Raw genomic sequence first — 24,444 nt, forward strand, 5'->3', positions numbered from 1 at the left:
CAAATTTCGGCATATCAATTTCATTTCATGCAGCTGGTCTTGTTCACCCTCGATCAGATCTGTGCAGTTCAGGATCTTGCTTACAGTAATGTTGTGTTTGATAACTTCTAATTATATATAAATGATACGAATACTGGTTTTATTAATTAATTGATCCTTGTTACGTTGTATATTATTGACCTTGATGATTATATAATTTATATATACTCGTGACATAAAGCACTTGATCTTAGTTAAACTTGGTAATCAAGCACGAATCAGTTGCAATAGGTCTGTATGCAGGCAATGCAGCTATCCTTATCAACTACAGGATTAGGGAATTGATCATTTGAGTGCTCATTAAAAATCAGGGGAAAAGACTCTTCAGGGTTCAGCCTTTAGTAAAAGAATTGTGGATCGAGTTCTGATCCTTGCCAAAATATATGATAGTTGAGAAAACTGGCCTACTAATTGGGTTCATAACACTAACATATGGGGAAAAAGCTGATGCAAAGTACCATATTTTATTTGGTGCATCAGGCCATCAGTTGCAGTCCTTGCAGACGCCAAAAGTTAAACATGCATAAACTAAATTTCACAGTAAGTGATTATCATCATCAATAAATCCAAATTATTAAGTTGCATTAAACATGATTAATAGCTTCTTTTTTTTTTTTTTTTTTTTTTTTTTTTTTTTTTTTTTTGAGGCAGAACATCTTAATATCCCCAATTTTTCCTAGCAATATTTGTGCTTTTTATCAAAGTAAGTGGTTTTCGGTGATCTGATTGCAAAACAGAACAGTTATTATCGCTGCAAGAAAGAAATCATACCCAAAAAAAAATTGAATTCAAATTTGCTTTCTCTGTGCGTTTTAGAACACATAATGATACTCTTAGAGCAAGGCAGATTTGCTTTTCACATCAGTCATGGAGTCTTCTGTACAGCCTGAACTAATCCCCTGTACTTCCTGCTTCAACAAAACTTGTTACGGCTTGATCATTACACTTATTAATGAAGTTAGGATTTTGCATCTTTCAGATAATCAATCCGGCCAGCAGATTGTAGACAATTTCATTGAGTTAGTTTCACAGCAGACCAAAATTACAGCATTCAATAATCTCAGGAGCCAGAACACCGCCATCATCCAAGAACAAAGTCAGCAGATGAGCAGACTCTCAAAAAGGCTGCTAACAACCTCCACCCCAGGTAAATTGCACAGAATAATCATATAGAGCGTATTTATCTTGTTCTATACAGACCGAATAATGAATGTGATGTCAGCACAAAATTTTGGTTGATGTTAATAGTATATTATGCTGGAGTACATTTCAAATCATGATCTTTTTGAAAAGTATTCTTCGTACATTGAAGCAAATGACAGACTAAACCTGGTATCATGTTGCAAGTTAGCAAAATTTTGAAAAATAGATAACTTGTTGTATTATTTGTTCTTGGAAGATACAAGTGTACAGAGCCCAGAACATTTATACGGTATGCTTGCAGACATTGGTAAGCCAGAAGAATATTATACGCTGGTAACAGATGATTGATTTTAGTCTAAATTACATGAACTTATACTCCACATTATTCTTCATATCAAACAAAGAGATACAGAATTTGAGACTTGGGATTACAAATATCGGTGTTTTAACTGTGGTTCCTACCATAGTTGTTCTGATAAAATTCAAAAACTTCACTAGTATAGGACTCTTATATAGAATTATACATGCATGACTATATTTCTGGTTTCCACTAAGTAGCAGCCACAATATTATGAACTGATTGATATAATACTTCTGTAAACGAACTCATCTGAAGCAGAAATTTTCCTGTTTCCCAATTAATTTAATCCATCATCATAGTTCTTAATATAACATATACGAAGTATGCTAGAAGTCTAGAACAACTGGCGGTCTTCAAATAAATTGCAAGACTCACTTGCAAAAGATTGTCAGCTTATGTACATACTTCACTCCCTCATTTATAATCACATCTAAGGCTGTGAACTTAATCTAGGGGTAAACACTAAACAGTAACAGAGATTTTAATTCTAATAAGAGCATTAGACCTGAAATGTACACACAACAATTTGAATCAAAGCAAGGTCAGATTGATTTATCAAATAGAGACTAATTATTTATCATATATAACAGAGAGTAATTATTTATCATATATAACAGAGTTTTGTGATACATCTAATCTTCTTGTTAATTATCCTCAAAGTATATAGAGTTAATGATTTTTTTGATCGAATTCCATTCCATACTTTCTGCTATAATGCTTTTAGAATTAAACATTCATTATGTAGAAGGCGCAAAAATTCCAAAGATATTTATATTTATTTTCAAAGAACCATGGTTACAAATATTACTTAGCATTCATGATAAACAATACAAAGATCAATCATGAACAACGAGTTGATCATACTCAGGGCTAGAGATAGCAGCATTCATTACACTCTCAGGAGTCAAAACACCTCCATCATCCAAGAACAAGGTCAGCAGATTCTTCGAAAGGCCGCTAACAACCGCCATCCCAGGCACATCACATCTCACAGGAACAGCCAATGAGCCCTTCAAATTCCAAAATACCATCTCCGGGACTTTCTCAAACCCTCGATCAAGAAACTTCGTCTTGATCCTGGCATACTCGGTTTCCCAAGGATGAGCAGACACCTTCTCAAACTCTTCATCAATGAAAACAAACAACCTTCTTAACATCTGATCTTCACTCAGATTCTTCTCAACAGTGAACTCCAAAATTTTATCAAACACTTTCTCTAAATCTACCCTACTTTCACACAACATATCTTGGATTGACACAACCTTTTCAGCAAGTTTATCACCCTCAATGTTGTGAAATTCAGGATCTTCACCGCATGTAATAACCTTCCCCTTCCACGGCTCACTCGTTAACTCCGAAACCAACAACATTAGCCCAATACAAGCATCCCCGGCTATGTTATTAGCCAATGCACTACAATTTATCAATTTCCCTTGCTTGTCTAAGTCATCCACCATCCTCTTCCATTGAAGCTCCGCGACCTCATTAAGCTCCTTCTCCGAGTCATATAAACTCGAAACGATCTCATGAGGAAGCAAAGAACCAGCAGAAATCGTCACATCACCCTCCTTAACATCGGTTAGATACTCCTCAAATCCATCCCTATTGCGCTTTAAGAAGACCTTCTTCCCTAGATTCATAGCCGTAGAAGCGACTCTATCATAAGGAATGTCCCTCCATCTTTTAGCACACATGTAAACCTCAGGTAACTCGAGGGCTTTTCGAAGAGGGACTAATACTTCCTTCCTCAATCGAGTCCGAACCCTATAAGCATAATGCGCCTCCTCTACACCATCATACTCTTTATACTCCTCGCGAGGAAACACCTTCCTCGCAATGCTCTCACAAATCAATAAATACTCGTCGTAGGATGAATCCAACGAAGGACACCACTTCGCGGCTAAACTAATATCTTCATAATCTCCCTGTTTTAACAATTTCATGTCCGTTTTCAAAAGATTGGCAAACACATCACATATACAATCATACAAAAACCTATACTCAGGGTCATGATTATACCGATCAATCGCCTTTTTCGCCTTATTAGCCTTTTTCTCAGCTTTTAACACCTTAGCCTTTTTAAGATCATCCTCAGCCGTGGCCTTCTTCGTGTACCGTTGCGCGAAGAAAGCTGGCTTCTTTGACTCCCACTCATCCTTCATCCTCTTCCTCACATCGACCCCCTCGAGAATCCTGAACAGGATCTCGAGGAGGTCTTTAAGAGACCCGAAGCTGGCGAATACGCCCGCGTTCATTGCTAGGGTTTTAGGGTGGTTTTGATGGAGCCATAGCACGGCCGCGTAAAACCCTTCTTTAATGTTTTTACCCGTGCCTCTAACACCTCTTAAATTGCAAATGAGTTTAAGGGTTGTTAAAGGTGAATTTTGCCAAGAGAATAGTAGCCGTCGGATTAGATCTGAGGGGGTGGTGTCTTGAACCACGTGGAAGAAATCTAGACATGGGTTGTCTGAGGAGAGGTAAGAAAGAGTTTTCGTTTGATTCGACGACGGAGAATGGGTGGTTGGTTGGGCGGAAATTGGGGTGGCATGGATGGTGGATTTGAGTTCCGGGGGACCTAACAAACCAGAAGACATTATTTTGTGAAAAGATTTAATTTTTGGATGAAAAGATTAATAATGAAAAAAATGAGAGGATTAGAGTTTTATTTATAATGAAGGTGTACGTGGTGATTCCTTGGGAAGCAAGGACTAGGTTTTTGGCTTTATGAAATTTACAAAATATTAGTACCAAGTACTCCGTATTAAATTATTAGGGCTTTAGGGGATTTAATTTTAGGGTTTGTGAAGGTGAATTTTGGGCTTTTTTGGCCTACAACTAAAAAAAAAAAAAAAAGCTACATTATTTTTATTAATTGTTGTCACGGAAAATATTATGGGGTACATCCTATTTTTTATTTTTTTATTTTTTTTATTTTTTATTTTTATTTTTTTTGGTTTTCATTCTATTTGATGTTTAGAGAGCAAGCAAGTAATGATACGGAGTAACGATTCTAGAATCTGAAACCCGACATAAGAGTTTTAACCACCTAGATGGGTTATCCTTGCTTTTTAATTTTGATTTGGCCATTACACTTTTTTTCCAGGAGAAAATAATACATACTCCCTCCGCCCCTTTATTAGATGCCTATTTCTAGCATTTATTACTCAAATAATAAAGAGACGTAGGCATCTAATTAAGTGAACGAGGGAGTAGTATCAATAGGTTTTATGATTCCATTGATTAAGTAATAAATGTTGCAATGATGTTTAAAGAAAGGGAAAAAAAATGCTTGTATTTAATTCAAAGAATTTATGTACTCTGACTTTGTTTTTAACCCAAATACGAGTACAGAGTAATTATTTTAGATTTATTGATGGGTTTTTTGTGAAAAACTACACCTTATACATTACAGTTTTTGTGAAAAACACTTAATTAAAAAAACGTTGTAAGAAATTACCTTATAAAACTTAGATGTTGTAAGAAATACCTTACAAAGCACTAAATGTTATAAGAAACTATCTTTTGTCAGATTATTGCATTAAATTAGGGACTTAATTTTAATGACCCATTTTCAATCATTTTTTCTCCTTTTCCCACCCAATTTCTCCAAAACCCCCCATATAACCCCTAAATCTCCTGCTTTTTCATTGTTAAATCAAGCACATGATAGCAACTTACAACATTTAGTTTTTATACAGTAGTTTGTTACAACATTTTTTTATAAGGTAATTTTTAACAAAATTTGAAGTATATAAGATAGTTTTTCACAAAAAAATCCTTTATTGAATGTCATTTGAAAATCTATAATTTTTTATTTTTTTGTTTGAAAGATGAACATGCATAATATAATATAAATTATATAACACCAAAAAATATATTTTAAAAATTATGCGAGTAAAAAATGCAATCATGCAAAGGCATAGGCGGATCTAGGGGGGGCCTACCCGGGCCTTGGCCTCCCCCCCCCCCCCCCCCCTCCCATGCCCAGATTTTGATACATATAAATAAAAAATCTTGTGTAAAATATGTAAGTTTTGCAGTTGGTTAGTTACTTGATGTATAGATGTAGGAATTGGGAAGGTCAAGGGTTCAATTCCCCTTATTTGCACTTTTTTTTTCGTGTGGACTTCTTATACTCATATTTCTTTATGGCTTTATTAATTGAAATACTTTATAACTTCGGCCCGGTCTATAAATAAATTCCAGATCCGCCCTTGTGCAATGGTTAAATTAGAAAATGCGGACTAAAAAAATAATCTCTTCTTCCTTTTTTTGGTTGTAGTTAGGAACTTGCTTGTAATTTTAAGTAATCCCTATTTACTAGCTTGACCATTGCCCATTGGAGCTTAAAATTGCAATTAGCTTGACTAAGCAGCAACAACAACAACAACAACAACAACAACAAAAAAAAAAAAAAAAAACAAAACTTGCCAAAGTAGAATAAATAAATTGAAATATAAAAAAAAAAGGTTATTTAAGGAATTGGGGTTATTTAAATAGTAAGCTCCTAGCTAGTCATTGGAGTTCAAATTAGCGAAATTGACAATTAGTTTTAAAGTTTATGTTGCATGACAAGCTAAATTGACAATTAGCTTATCATTAGAGTTGCTCTTATGATTTTCTTTTTGACCAGTGCTCTTATGGTTTTCTACTCAAGGAAGTTTCTTAATAAAAAAAATATTCTTCCAATATTGAATATAGTCCATTTTATCTAGACATGCTTTTTTTTTTTTTTTTTTACAAAAATACCTTGTATAATTTTTTTTATCCCACTCTTTTCGTTCATTTTTTTTACCTACCTATATTGCTTCATTCCTTGTAGTACTCCGTACAACTTATGCCATTATGAAACACAATGCTAGCGACAAATACACGTTATATGTACGTACCTAATAACCGCCTTCCTCAATCATACGGCCACAACCGCACCACACCTTCACTCGCTTCGACCACCACTACCACCGTGAAATGTTAACAATCTTTTGTCTCCATCATTCCATGCCCCCGTTACAAACTATTTTCACATAAAGATGGCTGTGGACTGTGCCGGTTTGTGTCTCGTGCTAGACTCACGTGCTTTGGGGATAGTTAGGTCCGACCCATAACTCGGCCCACGAGTTTCGTGCCGTGCCGACCCGAATTTTTCTATGCAAGCCCACGTGCTATCGTGTCGGGCCATGCTGAACTTGCATGCCTAAGCAAAATTGCATTGATTTTAACATGCTTTGTCATGCCAAGCCTAGTCGTGCCGTGCCTTATCATGATTCTCCCAAATAAAGGCGGCCCACATCCCACACGCATAATACCATGTTGTGTCGTGCATTTTTTGTGTTGGGCCATGTTGAGCTTCGGCCAGGCCCGACCCAGTACCATCTTTACTTTCACAACTAGTTCATTAGTACGTATGTCATTGTACTCAACTACTCATCATTAAATCATTGTTTGAATACTTTCTTGGTTTTTTTTTTCAATGACAAAGAGTTACTCGTATTTAACTATGGATGACCATTCTCTTTCAAAAAAAAAAAAAATGACCATTCAAAATAACATCTGATGTTTAACTAGATCCAATTGATAAACTTTCCTACTAGTTTTCATAAAACATTGTCTTTTTAAGCTTCGAAGAACAAACACTAGCTTGAGCTCAAATAACGTGATATAAATTTCTTATTTAATTTAAGCTCAAAATCATGTTATCTAAATGTCATAATTTGTTCGTTGGTCCACCCAGCATCATTATTAATTTAATTATTTTGAGCCAAATTGAAGGAAGAGATAAATGGTCTAAGTCAGTTATTTACTACGTATTTAATAATTCACCATTTATCAAGTTTGAATGAGTTCAAACAAGTTATGGTATTAGAGTCGGTTTGGTTATATTTGTTAATATTGTATTTATGTTAAGTTTATCTTGTTAGTTGTTTTAGGCAAGTTATGTATTGTGTATATATATGTGAGTATTATCAATACAAAGGTTAAGCCGTTTTCTCCAATATTTTCCCTAGTTTATCATGGTATCAGGCCTCTCTAATTTCTAGAGAAATTTTCGATCTTGGTTTGTTCTTCCGCTTAATTATCTATTCCGCAAATTTGTGAGATTAGGGCTTCAATTTTCTGATTTTTTTTACGAAATCAATTTGGTTTCGAATTTGTTTGTTTTGGTTAAAATTAGGGCTCACAAACACTAATTCTTGTTCGGTTTTCTTGGTGTACTTCTTGTTTGTGAGTGCGTGGTGTGGTGCTCGTCTAGGGTGCTGCACGATCACGTATTTTTGATCGAGTTTGTGTGTGCGCTGCAGTTTGTGTATTGTGGTGTGCGAAGTGTGGTGCTGCGGTGTCGCGGTGCTGCTGTGTAGTTTGTGTTGCTGCTTTGTGGTGCGTGGTGCGTGCCGTGTAGCGTGTGGTTGTGTGGTGCGGTGCTGCGTGTGTGGTGCTGCCGTGCTCTTGTTGTGTGGTAGATATTGCTGCCGTGTGCTGCTCGTGTGGTAGTGTGGTGAGTCGTGTGGTGTGTGCTGCAAGGTTTGGTTGGTGGCTGATCTTATTTTGTTGGTTGCGTTGGCAGCGTTGCAAGGTTCGATTGTGCTCTATTTATATAGCTCAGTTTATTTTTCGGCCTTGAGGTTGGTTTTTTTGCTATTTTTCTTATTTAATTAAGAAGTAGCTAGTGCTATTGAGGATAAGCATAGTTTGTTACGTGGCTTTCCTCCTTTTTATATTTTTGTTCTCATTCTTTGTGGGAGCAAGTTGGGAATTTATATTTCCTTTTTCTTGGGTTTTCTTGGTTTATTGCTCTTTTTCTTGGTTTGTGCAATTTCGGTGGCCTTTGTGTTGCACAGTGTATTATAGTTTTTGGTTGTGGTCCTATAGCTCGTCTCTTGGTGTGTTGTTGAGCTAGTTGGTGTGTTTTGGTTATTTTTGGTGCGGTTTGGTGATCTTTGGTGGTTTATTTGGTCTTGGTGCTCTCTATTGGTGATCTTTGGTGGTTATATTGAGCTGTTTGGTGTTCTCTTTCGATGGGAGCTCAATCTAACCGTATATTTGAGCGTCTTACTGACGTAGATCGTAGGAGTGTTCCTACTATCACCGATGAGCAATGGAAGGAACTTCTATCTGTCGTTCAGAGCTCGAGTTCTTCGTCTCTTCGCACCTATAATTCTGTCGATTGGCTCATTGATACTGGACCTTCAAATCATATGTCTGGTAATATTGATTTATTTACATGTTTATCTGATATCTCCTCTCCTGTTGGTTTGCCTAATGGGAAGAGCACTACTGCTACAAAAGAAGGGAGAGTTATTCCGTCTAATAATTTAACTCTTGATAATGTTCTTTATGTTCCTGCTCTTAAATGCAACTTGTTGTCTGTGTCTCAGTTGTTAGAAAAACAAACTTATTCTGTTATGTTCACTGACAAGCTATGCATTATTCAGGACCGCAGTTTGAGGAACCTGATTGGAGCGGGGGAGCAGTGTGATGGGGTCTATATTTTTCGTCCGGTTCGTGCTCGGAATCCTCAGGCAAACAAAGTGGTGATTTCAAATGCAAGTTTGTTATGGCACAAACGTCTTGGTCATCCGTCGATGCAAGTGGTTAGTTCTCTTCCGGGAGTTTCTAGTAGTACTCATGATCATAGTAGTGTTTCTGGTTGTGCGTTTGATTGTGCTATTTGTTTTATGGGGAAGCAACCCCGCAACTCTTTTCCTCTGAGTACGAATAGAGCATCTGGTATATTCGATTTGATTCATTGTGATATTTGGGGTCCGAATAAGATTTTGTCTAGTTTCGATGCTCGGTATTTTCTTACCATTGTTGATGATTTTTCGCGTTCTACTTGGGTGTTCTTAATGGTTGGTAAATATGAAGCTTCCCAGTTGGTTCATGAGTTTTGTGCTATGGCTAAGACTCAATTTGGCCGTAAGGTCAAGGTGGTTCGCAGTGATAATGGTCAGGAGTTTCTCAGTTTGGGTTCTTTCTTTGCTAAGAAAGGCATTTTGCATCAAACGTCATGTGTTGACACGGCTCAACAGAATGGCAGAGTTGAGCGTAAATATCGTCACATTTTAAATGTGGCACGAGATCTTCGGTTTCGGGCAAAGTTGCCTAAGTATTTTTGGGGCGAGTGTGTTATGACTGCGGTGCATCTCATTAATCGCACACCGACTCCAATTTTGAAAGGTAAAACTCCTCATGAGCTTTTATTCGGTTAAACACCTTCATACGATAGTTTGCGAGTTTTTGGTTGTCTTGCTTATGCTGTGAATCGTCCCCGGATTAAAGATAAGTTTGATTCTCGTTCCAGAAAATGTATTTTTATTGGTTATCCTCATGGTAAGAAGGGTTGGCGTCTTTATGATTTAGAGACGAATGAATTCTTTGTAAGTCGAGATGTTCAGTTTTTTGAGGATAAATTTCCGTATCTCGAATCTCTTCCGGATGAGCGAAGACTTTTGTGGGAACGATACTTTGCAAATCCCCCGGTATGGGATGATGATGATGTTTTTTTGGGGACACATAATGGTGTACAAAGGGAAGGAGCCGCGGCCGAAACAGTGCACCCCGCAACCGGGCAGCGGGAGCAGTCGCCCAGCCGCAACCAGGCTGCGGAGCGGTCTGCCACCAGCCCCTCCCACGCTGCAGATACGGCAGTAGGGCATCCAGCGCCCGCTGGCTAGGCGCTTGAACAACAGCAGCGAGGCACTAACCAGCCCGCTGGAATCAGTTCGGGGGTAGTTCTTGAGCGTGAATTGGACAGTGAAAATTTTTCTAATAATCCGGATTTGAGGGGGAGTTCGTCGGATAATTTGGGTCGTGGTCAACGTGAAAAACGGCCTCCTTCGTGGCATCAGAATTATGTCACTCATACTATCATTACTGAAAATATAGACCCCTCTACATCAACTGTTGTCCCTCCTCAATCACATTCCTCAGGTAAACCTTTCCCTATAGCTTTTCATGTTGAATATAATCGTTTTTCTAATAGACACAGGTGTTTTTAGGTGACAATTACTAAGGGAAAGGAACCGTCTTCATTCAAAGAGGCGGTTAAAGATGTCGGTTGGCGTAAGGCTATGCAAGATGAGATTGATGCTCTAGAACGCAATGGCACATGGACCATTGTGGATCTTCCTCCAGGCAAGAGGGCTATTGGTTGTGGTTGGGTGTACAAAATCAAGTACACAGACAAGTCAAAGGTAGAACGTCTCAAGGCTCGTTTGGTTGTCCGTGGCAACCGTCAGGTTGAAGGTGTTGATTATAATGAGACGTTCGCTCCAGTTGCAAAGATGAACACGGTACGTGTTTTGTTGTCTGTTGCAGTATCTTTGAATTGGGAGTTACATCAAATGGATGTTCATAATGCTTTTCTTCATGGTGATTTGGATGAAGAAGTATATATGCAATTACCTCCAGGGTACGGTACTCCGACACCTGGCAAAGTTTGCAGGTTGGAGAAATCTTTATACGGCTTGAAACAAGCCCCGAGACAGTGGGTTGCAAAACTGTCAAGTGCTCTGCGAGGTTTTGGGTTTAAAACTCATATGCTGATTACTCTCTATTTAGCTATATACAGGGTAGTGTCTCTTTGCATGTTCTTGTATATGTCGATGACTTGATCATTGCAGGCTCCTCTCATGATGCCATTATTCGATTTAAAGCCTATTTGAGCAAATGCTTCTATATGAAGGATTTGGGTTTGCTTAAGTATTTCTTAGGCATTGAGGTTGCTCGGAGTCCCGAGGGCATCTTTCTTTCTCAACGAAAATATGCTCTAGATATTTTGACTGAGGCAGGAATGTTGGGTTGTAAACCCATTGATACTCCGATGGAGCAGAATCATCGTCTTGCACATGCTTCCGGTGAGCCGTTTGCTCATCCGGAACAGTATCGTCGTTTGGTTGGTCGTTTGGTTTACTTGTCGGTCACTCGACCAGAGTTGAGTTATTCAGTGCATGTTTTGGCACAGTTTTTGAGTGTTCCACAGGTTTCTCATTGGGATGCGGCCATTCGTGTCTTGCGCTATCTTAAGGGTAGTCCGGGACAAGGTATTTTGTTGCGACCTACGACAGATTTACGCTTGACGGCGTTTTGTGATAGTGATTGGGCGGCGTGCCCGTTGAGTCGGCGTTCCTTGTTAGGTTATTTTGTTTTCTTAGGTCGTTCCCCTGTTTCTTAGAAGACTAAGAAACAACCTACTGTAGCCACATCCTCTTCTAAAGCCGAATACAGGTCTATGTCTCTCACTTCTCGTGAGTTGAAATGGTTGAAAATGTTGTTGTTTGTTCTTGGTGTTAAACATTCAAAGCCTATGCAGTTGTTTTGTGATAATCAGTCGGCTTTGCATATTGCTAAGAATCCGGTGTTTCATGAACGTACGAAGCATATTGAGGTAGACTGTCATTTTGTTCGTGATGAGTTGATAAACGGTAATATTTCTACCTCATATGTTCCGACAGGTCATCAGTTGGCAGATATTCTTACCAAGGCTCTTGGACGTCAGCAGTTTGGTTTTCTCTTGCGCAAGTTGGGCATTCGCGATTTGCATGCTCCAACTTGAGGGGGAGTATTAGAGTCGGTTTGGTTATATTTGTTAATATTGTATTTATGTTAAGTTTATCTTGTTAGGAGTTTTAGGCAAGTTATGTATTGTGTATATATATGTGAGTATTATCAATACAAAGGTTAAACCGTTTTCTCCAATATTTTCCCTAGTTTATCATATGGACTGTGTAAACATGGATTTAAACAAGTTGTTCATAAACATTGGCAAGACAAGTGTGGCTGAAATTCGTTGCTTGATTTTGACTCATTCCTTTCTTGAGATTAAGATTTCACTAATCGAGCTTATTCACGAGTAAATTGAAAAAGACATTAGCTCCAATGCAGACCTAACGATTCGATATGTATGTACATCCTCTTCCTATTGTTCTTCATATGACAGTAACTCATGCGTTCAGCTTTCATGACAACATTCTCAACCATCGCATTCTCAACTTTATGCATAAATAGTAGACTAGTATACGTAGACAAGTAGTATTTTTATTTTTTTTAGGGAAATAATAGTACGTAGTAACATTAATTGTGAAATAATAAGTGTAAATAGTTGTTTTTTCTACAAATGTTGTTTTAATTTTACAAAACTTTTATGCTTTTGTCAATTGTCATTATTGTTACTTTACATATTATTACTAGTTAGAAATGTATAACATGTGCAATAACCTTATGATTTAGGGCCTGGTCACTTCAGCTTAATTTCAGTTCAGTTCAGTTCAGCTTTTAATTTCCTTCTGTCATAAAATATTCATTTTAGCTCCAATCAGTTCAATTCAGTAAATGTGAATATGCCCTTAATTAATTGTTAACTATGTTAAGTCCCTAATTGCTTTGCCATTCTCTCTCTCTCTCGCGCGCGCACACACACAAAAAAAAAAAAAAAAAAAAAAAAAAAAAAAAAAAAAGTATCACCAGTAATTTTTACTGTGTAATCTTGTACACACACTTTCCTTTAATCATATAAATTTTGTGATTTATAGGTAATGAAAAAATATAGTAGTATGAGATCTTGTTATCTTTGTATGCTTTCAAAATATCAACTTTTAATAATTTTTGTTTATTGGTAATCAAATATATTATTGGATGAATTTGCGCATTAGAAAATTAAACGTGAGTAAATAAATTTATCAACTGAATATTTTTTGATATTTAAAAAAAAATATATAAAAAAAAATTCAAATTTGAATTCTTATTGACAATCCAAAAACTATATATGGTATACTCCAATTCGTACGAGTATTCCACAATTTTGATTCTAGGCCGGAGTCATATAATCAATTATCACATTACAAACTTTAACTATGATTCTATCAATATTATGTACTTCTAACCAAGTTAGTATAAAGGATAAAGATGATTATATCATCATTATCATTATCGGTTATTGTTTAGACTATGTAAATCTCTTGATTTACTCTTTAACTTTGATAGTCAAAGTATATTCCTTATAATTAGCTAATGTATCTAGTCATATATTGTATCTAATCATACTTTGATATGTTTAATGTTCTAATCTTGTACTATAAATACTCTTGTATATTCATCAATCTCAAAAAGACTTGCGTGAACCTGGTCCACAATAATATTATTGTGGATCCGAGATTTATATACACGTAACTGACATTATATTGAACATAGTGACCCTTATATTTAACATAGTAACCTTATTTTTAACATAGTAACCTTTATTAAAACTTATATAACATTTAATATTATAGTGAACTTGAATACGACGTTATGACCCTAATTTTAACATAGTGACCTTTATTATTCATATTGACCGGTATATAAAATATTTCATCAAAAAATTAACCTCTTGTAGCCTATATATTACCAAAATGACTTTTTTTTCAACATAGTGACCTTATTTTTATTATAGTGACTTTTTTTTTATTAATAAATCAACCATAGTTTCTATAATATTAATGGTCCACAATAAATTAGTGTGAACCAGGTTCATTTAGAATTTGTACCTCAATCTTTCCAACATTTTCTTTCTCATAACTCTATCAGTTAGCTTGGTGAAATTGTTGGAGATCGGAATTAACCTTGTAACTTTGAGATCATGAGTTCGATCATTACCAACATAACTACATTTATTTGGGAGTAGGGGGATTCTCTTACCTCTCCCCTCTACTCTAAATCAAGCGCTATTTTGCGGAGCTGGATAGACTTAACGGGTGTCGATTCAGAGTCATCACTTGTATTCTTTGCAATGTACCTAATAAATATTATTAAAATCTCTATATTTTTATTCAGCAAGGCCGGCTTGAATTTGATAGCTAGGGTTAACCTCGAGAGATTAATGATTTGATACGGCTCACTTAGCCACTTACCTGGTTGAGAACTATTACGATGAGCAGCCTAACACGTGGGGCTTGAAACTATACTAAATAGGTATAGTTTCCGATAATATAATTGCTAAACCTCTCAACGCTTAGATCTCAATTCAATCATATGAGTCAAAATTAACGAGTCCAAACCGACCTCAATTGTAAGCTAGTGGCGGCCCTAACAAATGTGTTTCATTGATGTGCCTACATATATTTATGGATATACATAGCAAAAAATTTCATCCTTAATTTGGAATTTATAGATAAGCTGTAAATAATAAATAAACACTTAGAGTTCATTTGGGATTGAGCATAAAGGCCTATTTACATTTACTGAACTGATTGGAGCTGAACTGAACTGATCTAAAATGAATATTTTATGAGAGAAGAAAATTAGGAGCTGAATTGAACTGAACTGATTAGAGCTGAACTGAATTAAACTGGACTGAATAGAGCTAAACTGAACTGAATTGAAATTAAGCTGAAGTGAACAGGCACTAAGACATAACATTTTGTACATAATATTTTGTACTCAATAAGAATTTATGCTCCGTTACATATATAAATACATTTTTAAGAAATTGAAAAATATCGTTAGTTGAACATGAGAAGTTTTTATTTTATTATTTTTTTTTTTTGAAGGAAAAGTTTTTATTTATCTAAATGCCTAGAGATGAGACCTAAGATTTGACATTTATGCTTTTGCCAATCAAATAATATCACAGTACACATGTACAATGTTTTGTTGTCTAAGATTCTACTACACTAACCTTGATCTTCTTTATATTAGTTAACTCGAATTGCTAAAGAAACCGCCTACAAACATCAAAAATTTTCTACTTCTTATGACTTTTGTACTATTTATATATTTAGTGACCAAAGGATGTGGAGTTGGCCTGATGGTAGCACTTCCATTTCGTAACCTCGAGGTTACGGGATCGATCCTTACCCCCAGCATATGCTGGAATTCCCCTCGCCCCCCGTTGTACCCGCCCTTGTAGCTCATATGAATCAAAAAAAAAATATATATATATTTAGTGACCAAATTTTCTCACTATATATCCTTCCTTAAGCGCAAGATTCAACACATAAGGAACGGAGGGATCGGAGTACCAACAAAAGTTATTGCCCATTTTCAAAACAGACTCAAGCCAGAAGCCACTATTTATGAATGGAAACTTTGCAAGCAACCAAAAGTAGCACCAAAACAAGCCAAACTCGTATTTCTTTTTTTCCACATTATAATAAGACCATCTTTATCATTAATAAGTGACAGACATGAGACATTTTGAGTTTGTCTACAGCGATGATGTTCTTGCAAATTATTTGCAAATTGCAAACTACTTGTCTAATGTCTACTATTACAGTACTACGTTAATATTAATATTACTATGTAGTATGTAGCCAGTAGTACTGTATGTACTCTCATTTTCTTGACTATTCAACAGAGACATTTTTGTCAATACTTCATCGCAGCAATTAAATTGCATTTCGAATTTTAATGATTACTATTCTTCCCTACTACAGTACTCCCTAACTTCCAAGACTACCAATCGTTATAATTGATTTTTTTTTTTTTTTTTTTTTTTTTTTTTTTTTGGAACAATGATTGATTGATAAATAAAAAGTCATACAAGATCTACAAAGGGATTTATATCAAACAAATACATGACAATTGAATCAAATAAAAACATCCTTTCTATAAAGTTACGATCATTGTTGTAAATTGAGTACTTTTTTTATACCCTCTTTCACATTACGCCGATTTACAGACTTCTTCGACGAGGAGGTCTATCGATCTGTTGTAGCCACGAAGAAAATTTTCAACTGATTCATCTTGTTGTAATCAAAAGATTAATCTCTTTTTCGATTTCGCATCAATCTTTACCCATAAAACAACATGTTCTACAACAATCTATTAAATAAAAAGGCAAATCCTCCTTCAAAAGAGAGAAGCAAAGTTCAAAAAAATGTAATCAATCAAGTTACATTGAGATAAGATAAGTTGGGAAAAATATAATTTTAGTTGAGGAAATATATAAATATCTAAGTTAAATAAAGTAAATTATACTCCGTATAAAATTTCTTGAGATATATGCTTAGAAAAATTTAATTTTGTAACAAATTCTAGTTTTCAATGTTGTGTAATGCATGAGTTTGACTTATAAAGGGGGAAAAAACGTATTGGTATTGATAAAAGGAAGGAAGAATATAAACGATGTTAATACACCAAACACAACTTATAACAATTTTTTTTTTTTTTTTTTTTTTTTTTTTTTTTTTTTTTTTTGTGTGTGTTTAGAGAGCCACAAGGGCAGGGCTGACAATCGATCACAGGGTCTCTTGGAATTGAAAGGGAAGCTCTAACCACTTGAGCTATCCCTCACTCTCACTTATAACAAATTAATAATACAGAGTACAAATCACTACGAGGTCTACGACAACTAATATACGTAATTGTGTAAAACAATAAATACCATACCATGGGTCCATGACACAATATTGAGCTATTGAACATTTTTTAGATTTTCATCATATAGTTTCTCGGTTCTTTTTTACTTGATTTGTTTCTTTTATCACGCTTTTTAATATAAAATTTTAACGATCAATAACTTTAATTCTCAATAAGTAAAAATTATAAAAGTTATATATTATGATAGTAATTATTGAAACGAATTCAAAAAGATCTCACGTGAATATGATTTCCCTTATATATTATTCACAAAATATAGTCTAAGGAGGGTTAGTGAATAACGTAAAAGCCAAAGTGTATCAAGTACAAAAGAACAGAGAAAGTATGATTTAAGTGAATGTTGATTTCCGCTTCTCAATATGTGTAACAACTGACATAAAAGTGCATGGATTTTTTTTACAATAACCACCAATAGTTGTTGGTGTTTTAGTAATAACCACCAACATTTTATTTTATTTTTTTTTATTTTTTTGAAAAATTACCACCTACTTATTTCCAAAATTCTAAAATTTATCACCTACATTTTATGGGACAGTTTTCAAATGGCTACAATAAAATTATGGCCATTGTAATTGAGTAAATATCAACCCTTTATTTACCAAAATTCATCACATCCATCCATTTAGTTGACTTCAAAATACACCTATTCAAAAAAATGAAAATTAAATAAAATAACAAAATTTCATCTTTTTTAATATTGGAAAATTTGGTTGAAGAATTAAACTTATACAGAGTAATGATCTATCTTAATTGATGTTTTCATGGATTTATTACCTTTAACGTCAAATGATTGGTTTCTTGAAAATTAGAGACAAATCTCACAATTTTTATATCTTTATGTTCATCTTTGTTTTTTCCTCCCTTTTTTTTTTCTTCCGGAGTATTTTCTATTATGGAGGTAAAGGCTGATTCAATTATTTTTTTTTTTTTTATAAATTTGATGCAAAGTTATTGTTAATAAACCAAAAGTGGATGTTGGTTTTTAATGGAGATTGGAGAATCGTCAATGGCAAGGGGCAAAGTTTCAATTTTTTGGTTTTAGAAACTGAAAAACAGTTTGTTTTAATCATAATCAAGGAGACTTTTTTTTTTCCTCCATTTCTTGGTCAAAATTGAAGTCAATTGGATGAATGGGCAAGATTGATCATTAAAAATATAAGGTTAAAGATAAAACTAATTACAATAGCCACAATTTTATTGTAGCCATTGAATTTATGAAAATGATAAATTTCCCACCAAGGTGTGGCGGGAAGTTTTAGTGTTTTGTAAAAAAATTCAATGGTAAATTTAAAAAAAAAAAAAAAAAACAACTAACAAAACAAAACTGTTGGTGTTTGTTAGTGAAACACCAACAATTGTTGATGGTTATTGTTAAAAAAATCCTAAATGGACATAATGAAGTTAACTTTTTGCATGCATGCAGTAAGAAATTGACAGAAAAATTAAAGTACAAAACTCGTCAATATTGATTTCAAAGCCAACTAACTATTCATGTCAAAGAAACAAATTAAATTAACAAGCCTTACAATTCGATCTACAAGCGAAAGGGGAGCAACAATAATAAGTGAGCTACTTAATGGACCCAAATTTAAGAATTAACAACACAAAGAGATAAAAAAAAAAAAAAAAAAAAAAAAAAAAAAAAAAAAAAAAAAAAAAAAAAAAAAAAAAAAAAAGTCTTATAATTCCCTGTTTGAACTGATTGATATGATGCTAATTAATTGCTAATTGAATAATTTTAGTAAATAAATTCAACCTCATTTGATAACCTTATTCAGATACCAAATTCCATACGCAATTGTCAAAAATAAAAATTCCATACGCAACGTACCAAAGTTATATTTCTTACAAAGAGACGAAAAAAAAAAAAAAAAAAATCTTATACTCCTATAACAAATTAACAACGCTTGATACTCTTTAAAGGATGAAACTTTTATCACAAGATCTGAGTGATTCTGACCAACCTCTAAATCGGCTAAATGTTTTGATATTTGACCCATATAAAGGGGAAAAAAAAATCATGGTCATTGAACATTTGAACTTGAAGATTAATTAATGTATCAACTTTCAATGATATACTTCCTCTGTTTTCTTTTACTTGCAACACAGCCTTGTGGCACGTGTTTTGAGGTCGGGTTTATGTAATGTAAACGGACAAATTTTTCACTATAATTTTTACAAATGATACTTAACCCTATTCTAATTTTCGTGTAAAAATTATATTGATAAAATCGCTCGTTTACCCTCACTAATCATCTCCTAAAACTGCGTGCTTAAAAGGTGTGTTGCAAGTAAAAGAAAACGGAGGAAGTACTTTAGTTTTCTAGATGATGAATCATCATCAACATATTGTCGGGTCCACTTCCTATCGATTTATATTAATTACACTTTTAAATAAAGGAAAATGATATATGTATCTTTAAAAATAATTTGTATTATTAGCTAGCATTTTTAAATCGTTCTAATTTTATGTAATATATTTAATACTCGCTAGTATAAAGAGATATATTATTATAACCGTTAAATATAAAAAATTGTTTTTTTGGTTTTGTTTAAACAACTTGACCTGTTTAAAAAGGTTTGTGTCATTAATTGGGAAACAACATTGCACAGGTATCATTTTATTTTTTAGCTATTATATTATTGTTATAATTATTATCTGGTATATATTTGATACATTTTTGGGTTTGGCTTGTCTTTAAGCTATAAAATTAAAGAACTAAAAGCTTATATTGATGATATGAGGCTAACCGGCTAGGGCCTGTTCACATTTACTGAACTGGGCTGAACTGAATTGAACTGATTAGAGCTGAACTGAACTGAACTAAACTGATTGGAGCTGAACTGAATTGAATTGAGCTGAAATGAATATTTTATGAGAGAGGAAAATTAAGAGCTGAACTGAACTGAACTGATTGGAGCTGAATTGAACTGAACTGAACTGAACTGAAATTAAGTAAATGTGATCAGACCCTAAGTCTGGCCAGGCCAACGATCACTAATGAATTATGTAAAACTATTTTAAATAAAATTATATTCCAAGTATAACTAAAGCTAACAAGTTGAAAAGTGTCAAAAGAGGAAATTTCATAGTATGGGAATTGCAAAGCTTGGTTCGTGGAGGCGAATGCACAATCCGCATGGTGCATCGCTCCAAGTACAAAAAGGCGGAATGAACATGCAGGTATATACTAATGTACATGGGCATATAAAAGAACATAGTGTTCATTTATAATGTACATCAGATTTTTGTGCAACAATTTTGTATATTATTTTTGTATAATAATATAATTATTTTTTTTGTATAATGAAATAGATAAATAGTACTATAATTTTTTTTTTTACCATACATTAATTATAAATCATTTCAAATTTTTTTACCAAAAGTTCACTTTCTCTCTCCAAACAAAACTTCAAACCCATTTAAGTTCCTCAAACCTCGAGCAAAATTTCAAGAAATTCGAAATTTTGAGTCCAAAATTGTTCAAGATGACAAATAAAAACGAAAGGTAAGACCAAATTCGATATTCATACTTGTTTATTTGACATTCATACTTGTTTATTTTGAGTTTGAGTGTTTGTTTTTTATAAATTTGATTGAAAATTGTAATATTTGATTTTATTGGGAATTAATTGTGATTTAGATGTTATTTTGTTGTTGCAATGAGAAATAAAATGAAGTTCTTGAAAAAGATCGACCGATTAATACATTTTGAAAGAAGAAAGCAAGCAAATAGACAATTTTAGAAAAAGTTGTAGATTCAAATAATACAATGTACATTAAAATACAGTAAAATGTTCTTTTTTCATATACTTACATGATGCAAATAATACAATGTACATTAAACATGTAACCAACATTATAACATATATGTTCATTAGAATATAATACAGTAAAATGTACTTTTTTATATACATATATGATCATTTATACCAAACGTACATTTACTATATGAAAAATGTTTTTTAATATTATCATGTTCTTTATTAATATTACAAATGTTCTTTAGATTTACAAAAAAAAACATATAAAACTAGATGTTCTTTATAAAATAGCTATATGTTCTTTACAAAACAATTATATATCCTTTATTGAACAACTAAATGTTCATTCCGCCTTTTTTTTTAAAGAAAACCGGATGCACCAAGCATGGTGCTTCCGCCTCCACAAAAAAAATTTCATGTGAAAGGAAAAAAAAAATGAACACTATAAAGTATTTCCGATCCTCTGTCTTTAATTAAATTTTTTTCAAGTTGAGACAATCACTGTTTAAATAGAGAGCATATAGACATATAGCTCGCATACTGCTCTATATAACACAATTATTTCATGCTATTTTTACTGAGATAAAGCGAATATGAACTATGAAGAAAGCGCGATATATAGGTAAATTTATTTAGAATTTTAGGCTCTAGATTATACCAGTAGTTTTTAATTAAATCAATGATCAAAATAACACAGTACATGTTCATGTGTGTATGCATATCTTGGGAATAGGTTTTTTTTTTTTTTTTTTTTTTTTTTGACAAAGAGATCTATTAATTAAAAAACAAGATTACAACCTAAGCTAAGTAAAAGGAAATAAAACACCACACATACAATAAACTCTAACTTGTCAGTTGTCACTAGAGAAAGATACATTTTAAAATTGACCACATGTATCGAGAAAATAGAAGCCTCTCTTTTTTGGTATTCAGATTAGAACATCTAAACAAGAAGTGGAAAAAAGTCTTTGACTTATTAAAAACTTCAATCCTTTCAAAACATTTTCAACCGTTTATCTAAGAGCTAGACCTAACTTCGATACTTTCACAAATTTTGACATCGTACATCTCTGTGCTAGACCTTATAGATCCCATATATATTGAGACTACATATGAGTATAAAATACACATACATGCAAGAAGAGGAGAGATAGCAACTAACTTATAAGTCTTTTGCAAAAAAAAAAAAAAAAAAAAAAAAAAAAAAAAAAAAAAAAAAAAAACTAACTTATAAGTCTATGAAAGTATTTCCATTCTTCGATTTTTTTCAATATTATCAGATCACGCATGGGGCTCCAACAATTATTTTATACCTTTAGATAAGTTGCTTGAAGCCAACGTGTCAAGAAAGTCACAGGTTTAATCTTATCCATTTCTCACTTTCAAAGTGAATTATGTAATCTAGTACTATAAGTAAAATTACTTGTGCTACGTCTACACTTCAATCCTTAAAGACGACTCAATCTCAGCCTAGTACTCCAACCATCAACTAGATTTTATATTGATCGAGTTGGCCCTTTGACACAACCTAAGGCCATTTTACAAACTTCTTATTACAAAGACTGCCGGTGAAGAGAAAGGGGATTAAAAATTTGACAATTTCTACATATGATGATTGATGTCTACTTATCTTGTGTTTATTATATTTGGGAATTGATAATTCTGACAAATAATTCCGAATGTGTTTCACTTCGTATAAATTATCACAAAGGATTTAAAATTAGCGCATAGGTCATGTGCTCATATATATGAAAAGTAGCTGAAAATGCCATATTATCATGTGTAAGAGTTTTATAATAAGCTTATTTATATTAGCTTCTGTGGGCTGTCTGACTTGTGAGTCTGCAGTTTTCATGCATGAAATTGGATATAACAGATTTATGTCTATTTACAAGTTGTCTCTCCTCATTATTTTAGATGATTAGATTCTTAAAGATAATTGGAGAAGGATGGAGTCCCTACTAGATTGCACTCCTCCAATAACTTCCTATTACTATTGGATTGTTTATAATATGGAGGGGGAATATAATCAAGAAAAATATAGAAATACTCCTTCTATCCCTATTTTATTGCCCCATAACTAATTTTTGAGTCAACTTTTAATAACTTTGACCGCAAATTTCCATTAGTATAAGAGATAATATAGTCAAGTGGGATCTTGTTAGATTCGTCGAATTATATATTTTATTAATATCAAGTTTTTATAATTTTTGCACTTATAAATCTTGAGATATATACGTTTTAACACGCATCTCGAAAACCGTAAAAAGTTTAATAGTGTAAAAAAAAAGGGACAGAGAGGAAGTAATAAGACGATTATCTCAACTACAAATGCACAACTATCAAGCTGACAATTGGTAGGCCATGATAATGTCAACAACTCAACAATAATGTTCAAATATTTATTTATTCGACTTTTATTGCCACTTGATAACTTTACAGTAATGATTCATAAAATAATTTTTGAATGAACCTGATTTATACTGCCTTAAAACTTACCATTAAGATACAAAATTAAAAGTTAATATGATATTTTCTCAAAAAAAAAAAAAAAAAAAGTTAATATTATGATATCATAGTAAGTAGATAATCCTAAATCCTAATAGATTGGCAATATCAAAATCTATGATCTATGTACTTGAAAGAGAAAAAAAAAAAGTTATGCAAATAAAAAATTTAAGAATTGATATAATGTAATTCATCCAAAATCCTCCACTCCAAAAAAAAAAAAAAAAAAAATTACAAGAAAAACTTCTTTTATAAAAAAATCTAGAAATTCACAAAATTAAAAGAATACTTTTCATTTAAGAGGTAAATGATGAAAAGTATCACCTCAATCTAACTAATTAAGTACTAATGCATAGTTTCACTTGCAGTTAACAATTGTTCCAAGTAATCAGAACCCAAATCTTCAAAAACAAACACATTATTTTCCAAAGATGATCCCCTGCTTTTAACTCTGTTTTTCTTGCACATAGACTTATTTTTCCTAATAGAAAGTCTTTTTTTCATCACTAAAACAGGAGAACACCCATTTCCAAACTCATAGTTCATCTCCTTAAGCGAATCCTTTACTACATCCACCGGAAAATTAAGTACAGCCAGCGTCCCACGAGTCGAAAGCGCGGCCTGATCATAAGCTAAAGCAGCTGCCTCAGGTGTATCAAAAGTACCTAACCAAACCCTTACACCATTTCTTGTAGAATCCCTAATTTCAGCTGCATATTTACCCCATGGTCTTTTTCTTACTCCTCTATATGATTTTTCACCTGGGGTAATAATCGCGGCCTCTTCTTTGATTGTATTAGACATTGAGGATGTCACTTCCTCCTCCTTGACTCGAATCATCGAGCAGGAGGATGAAGTTGGCAATCCATTGGTCGTGGTCAATGTCGTGGTCGTGGTCGTGGTCGTGGTCGTAATATTTGGTATGTTATTGCTAGACAACATGTCTAGCAAAAACATATCTTCAGAATCGTTCTCGATGAAGGGAAGAACATTAGATAGATCAAATTCTTCCCATGAGAACGATTCTGAAGATGAAGATTTAAAAGATGAAGACTCTGAAGATGATGAGTTCATTTTTTTTTTATTTTTTTTTTCCCGTTTTCGAGTAAGTAAGCTTGTTTAATTGTTCGTAATATAATGAAAGATGTGAAATGTGAAAGTGATGAAGGATTAGTTTGGCTCACTACTTCCTTTTATATATGAAGAAAATAATACAAGCAATAATGATGAAACACAATATAGTTAAGGGGGATGAAATTGGAAAGTTAATATAA

General features: G+C 33.6%; 1 protein-coding gene and 1 pseudogene across 1 annotated transcript; both read right to left on the bottom strand.

Annotated features, from left to right (window-relative positions):
* Positions 1-2,379: 2,379 nt before the first annotated feature.
* LOC145565444 (uncharacterized) lies at positions 2,380-3,798 on the bottom strand. Its single transcript, XM_081625447.1, has one exon. The coding sequence runs from the start codon at positions 3,796-3,798 to the stop codon at positions 2,380-2,382; it is 1,419 nt and encodes a 472-aa protein (XP_081481573.1).
* A 19,356-nt stretch (positions 3,799-23,154) lies between these two features.
* Positions 23,155-24,262, bottom strand: LOC145564177 (ethylene-response factor C3 pseudogene; annotated as a pseudogene).
* Positions 24,263-24,444: the final 182 nt, after the last annotated feature.

Source organism: Chenopodium album, chromosome 10 (assembly GCF_948465745.1).
Source record: "Chenopodium album chromosome 10, dcCheAlbu1.1, whole genome shotgun sequence".
Taxonomy (NCBI): domain Eukaryota; kingdom Viridiplantae; phylum Streptophyta; class Magnoliopsida; order Caryophyllales; family Amaranthaceae; genus Chenopodium; species Chenopodium album.

Bases quoted from the DNA above. Each gene is read 5' to 3' on its own strand.
- LOC145565444 (XM_081625447.1), bottom strand. From the start codon at position 3,798: ATGAACGCGGGCGTATTCGCCAGCTTCGGGTCTCTTAAAGACCTCCTC.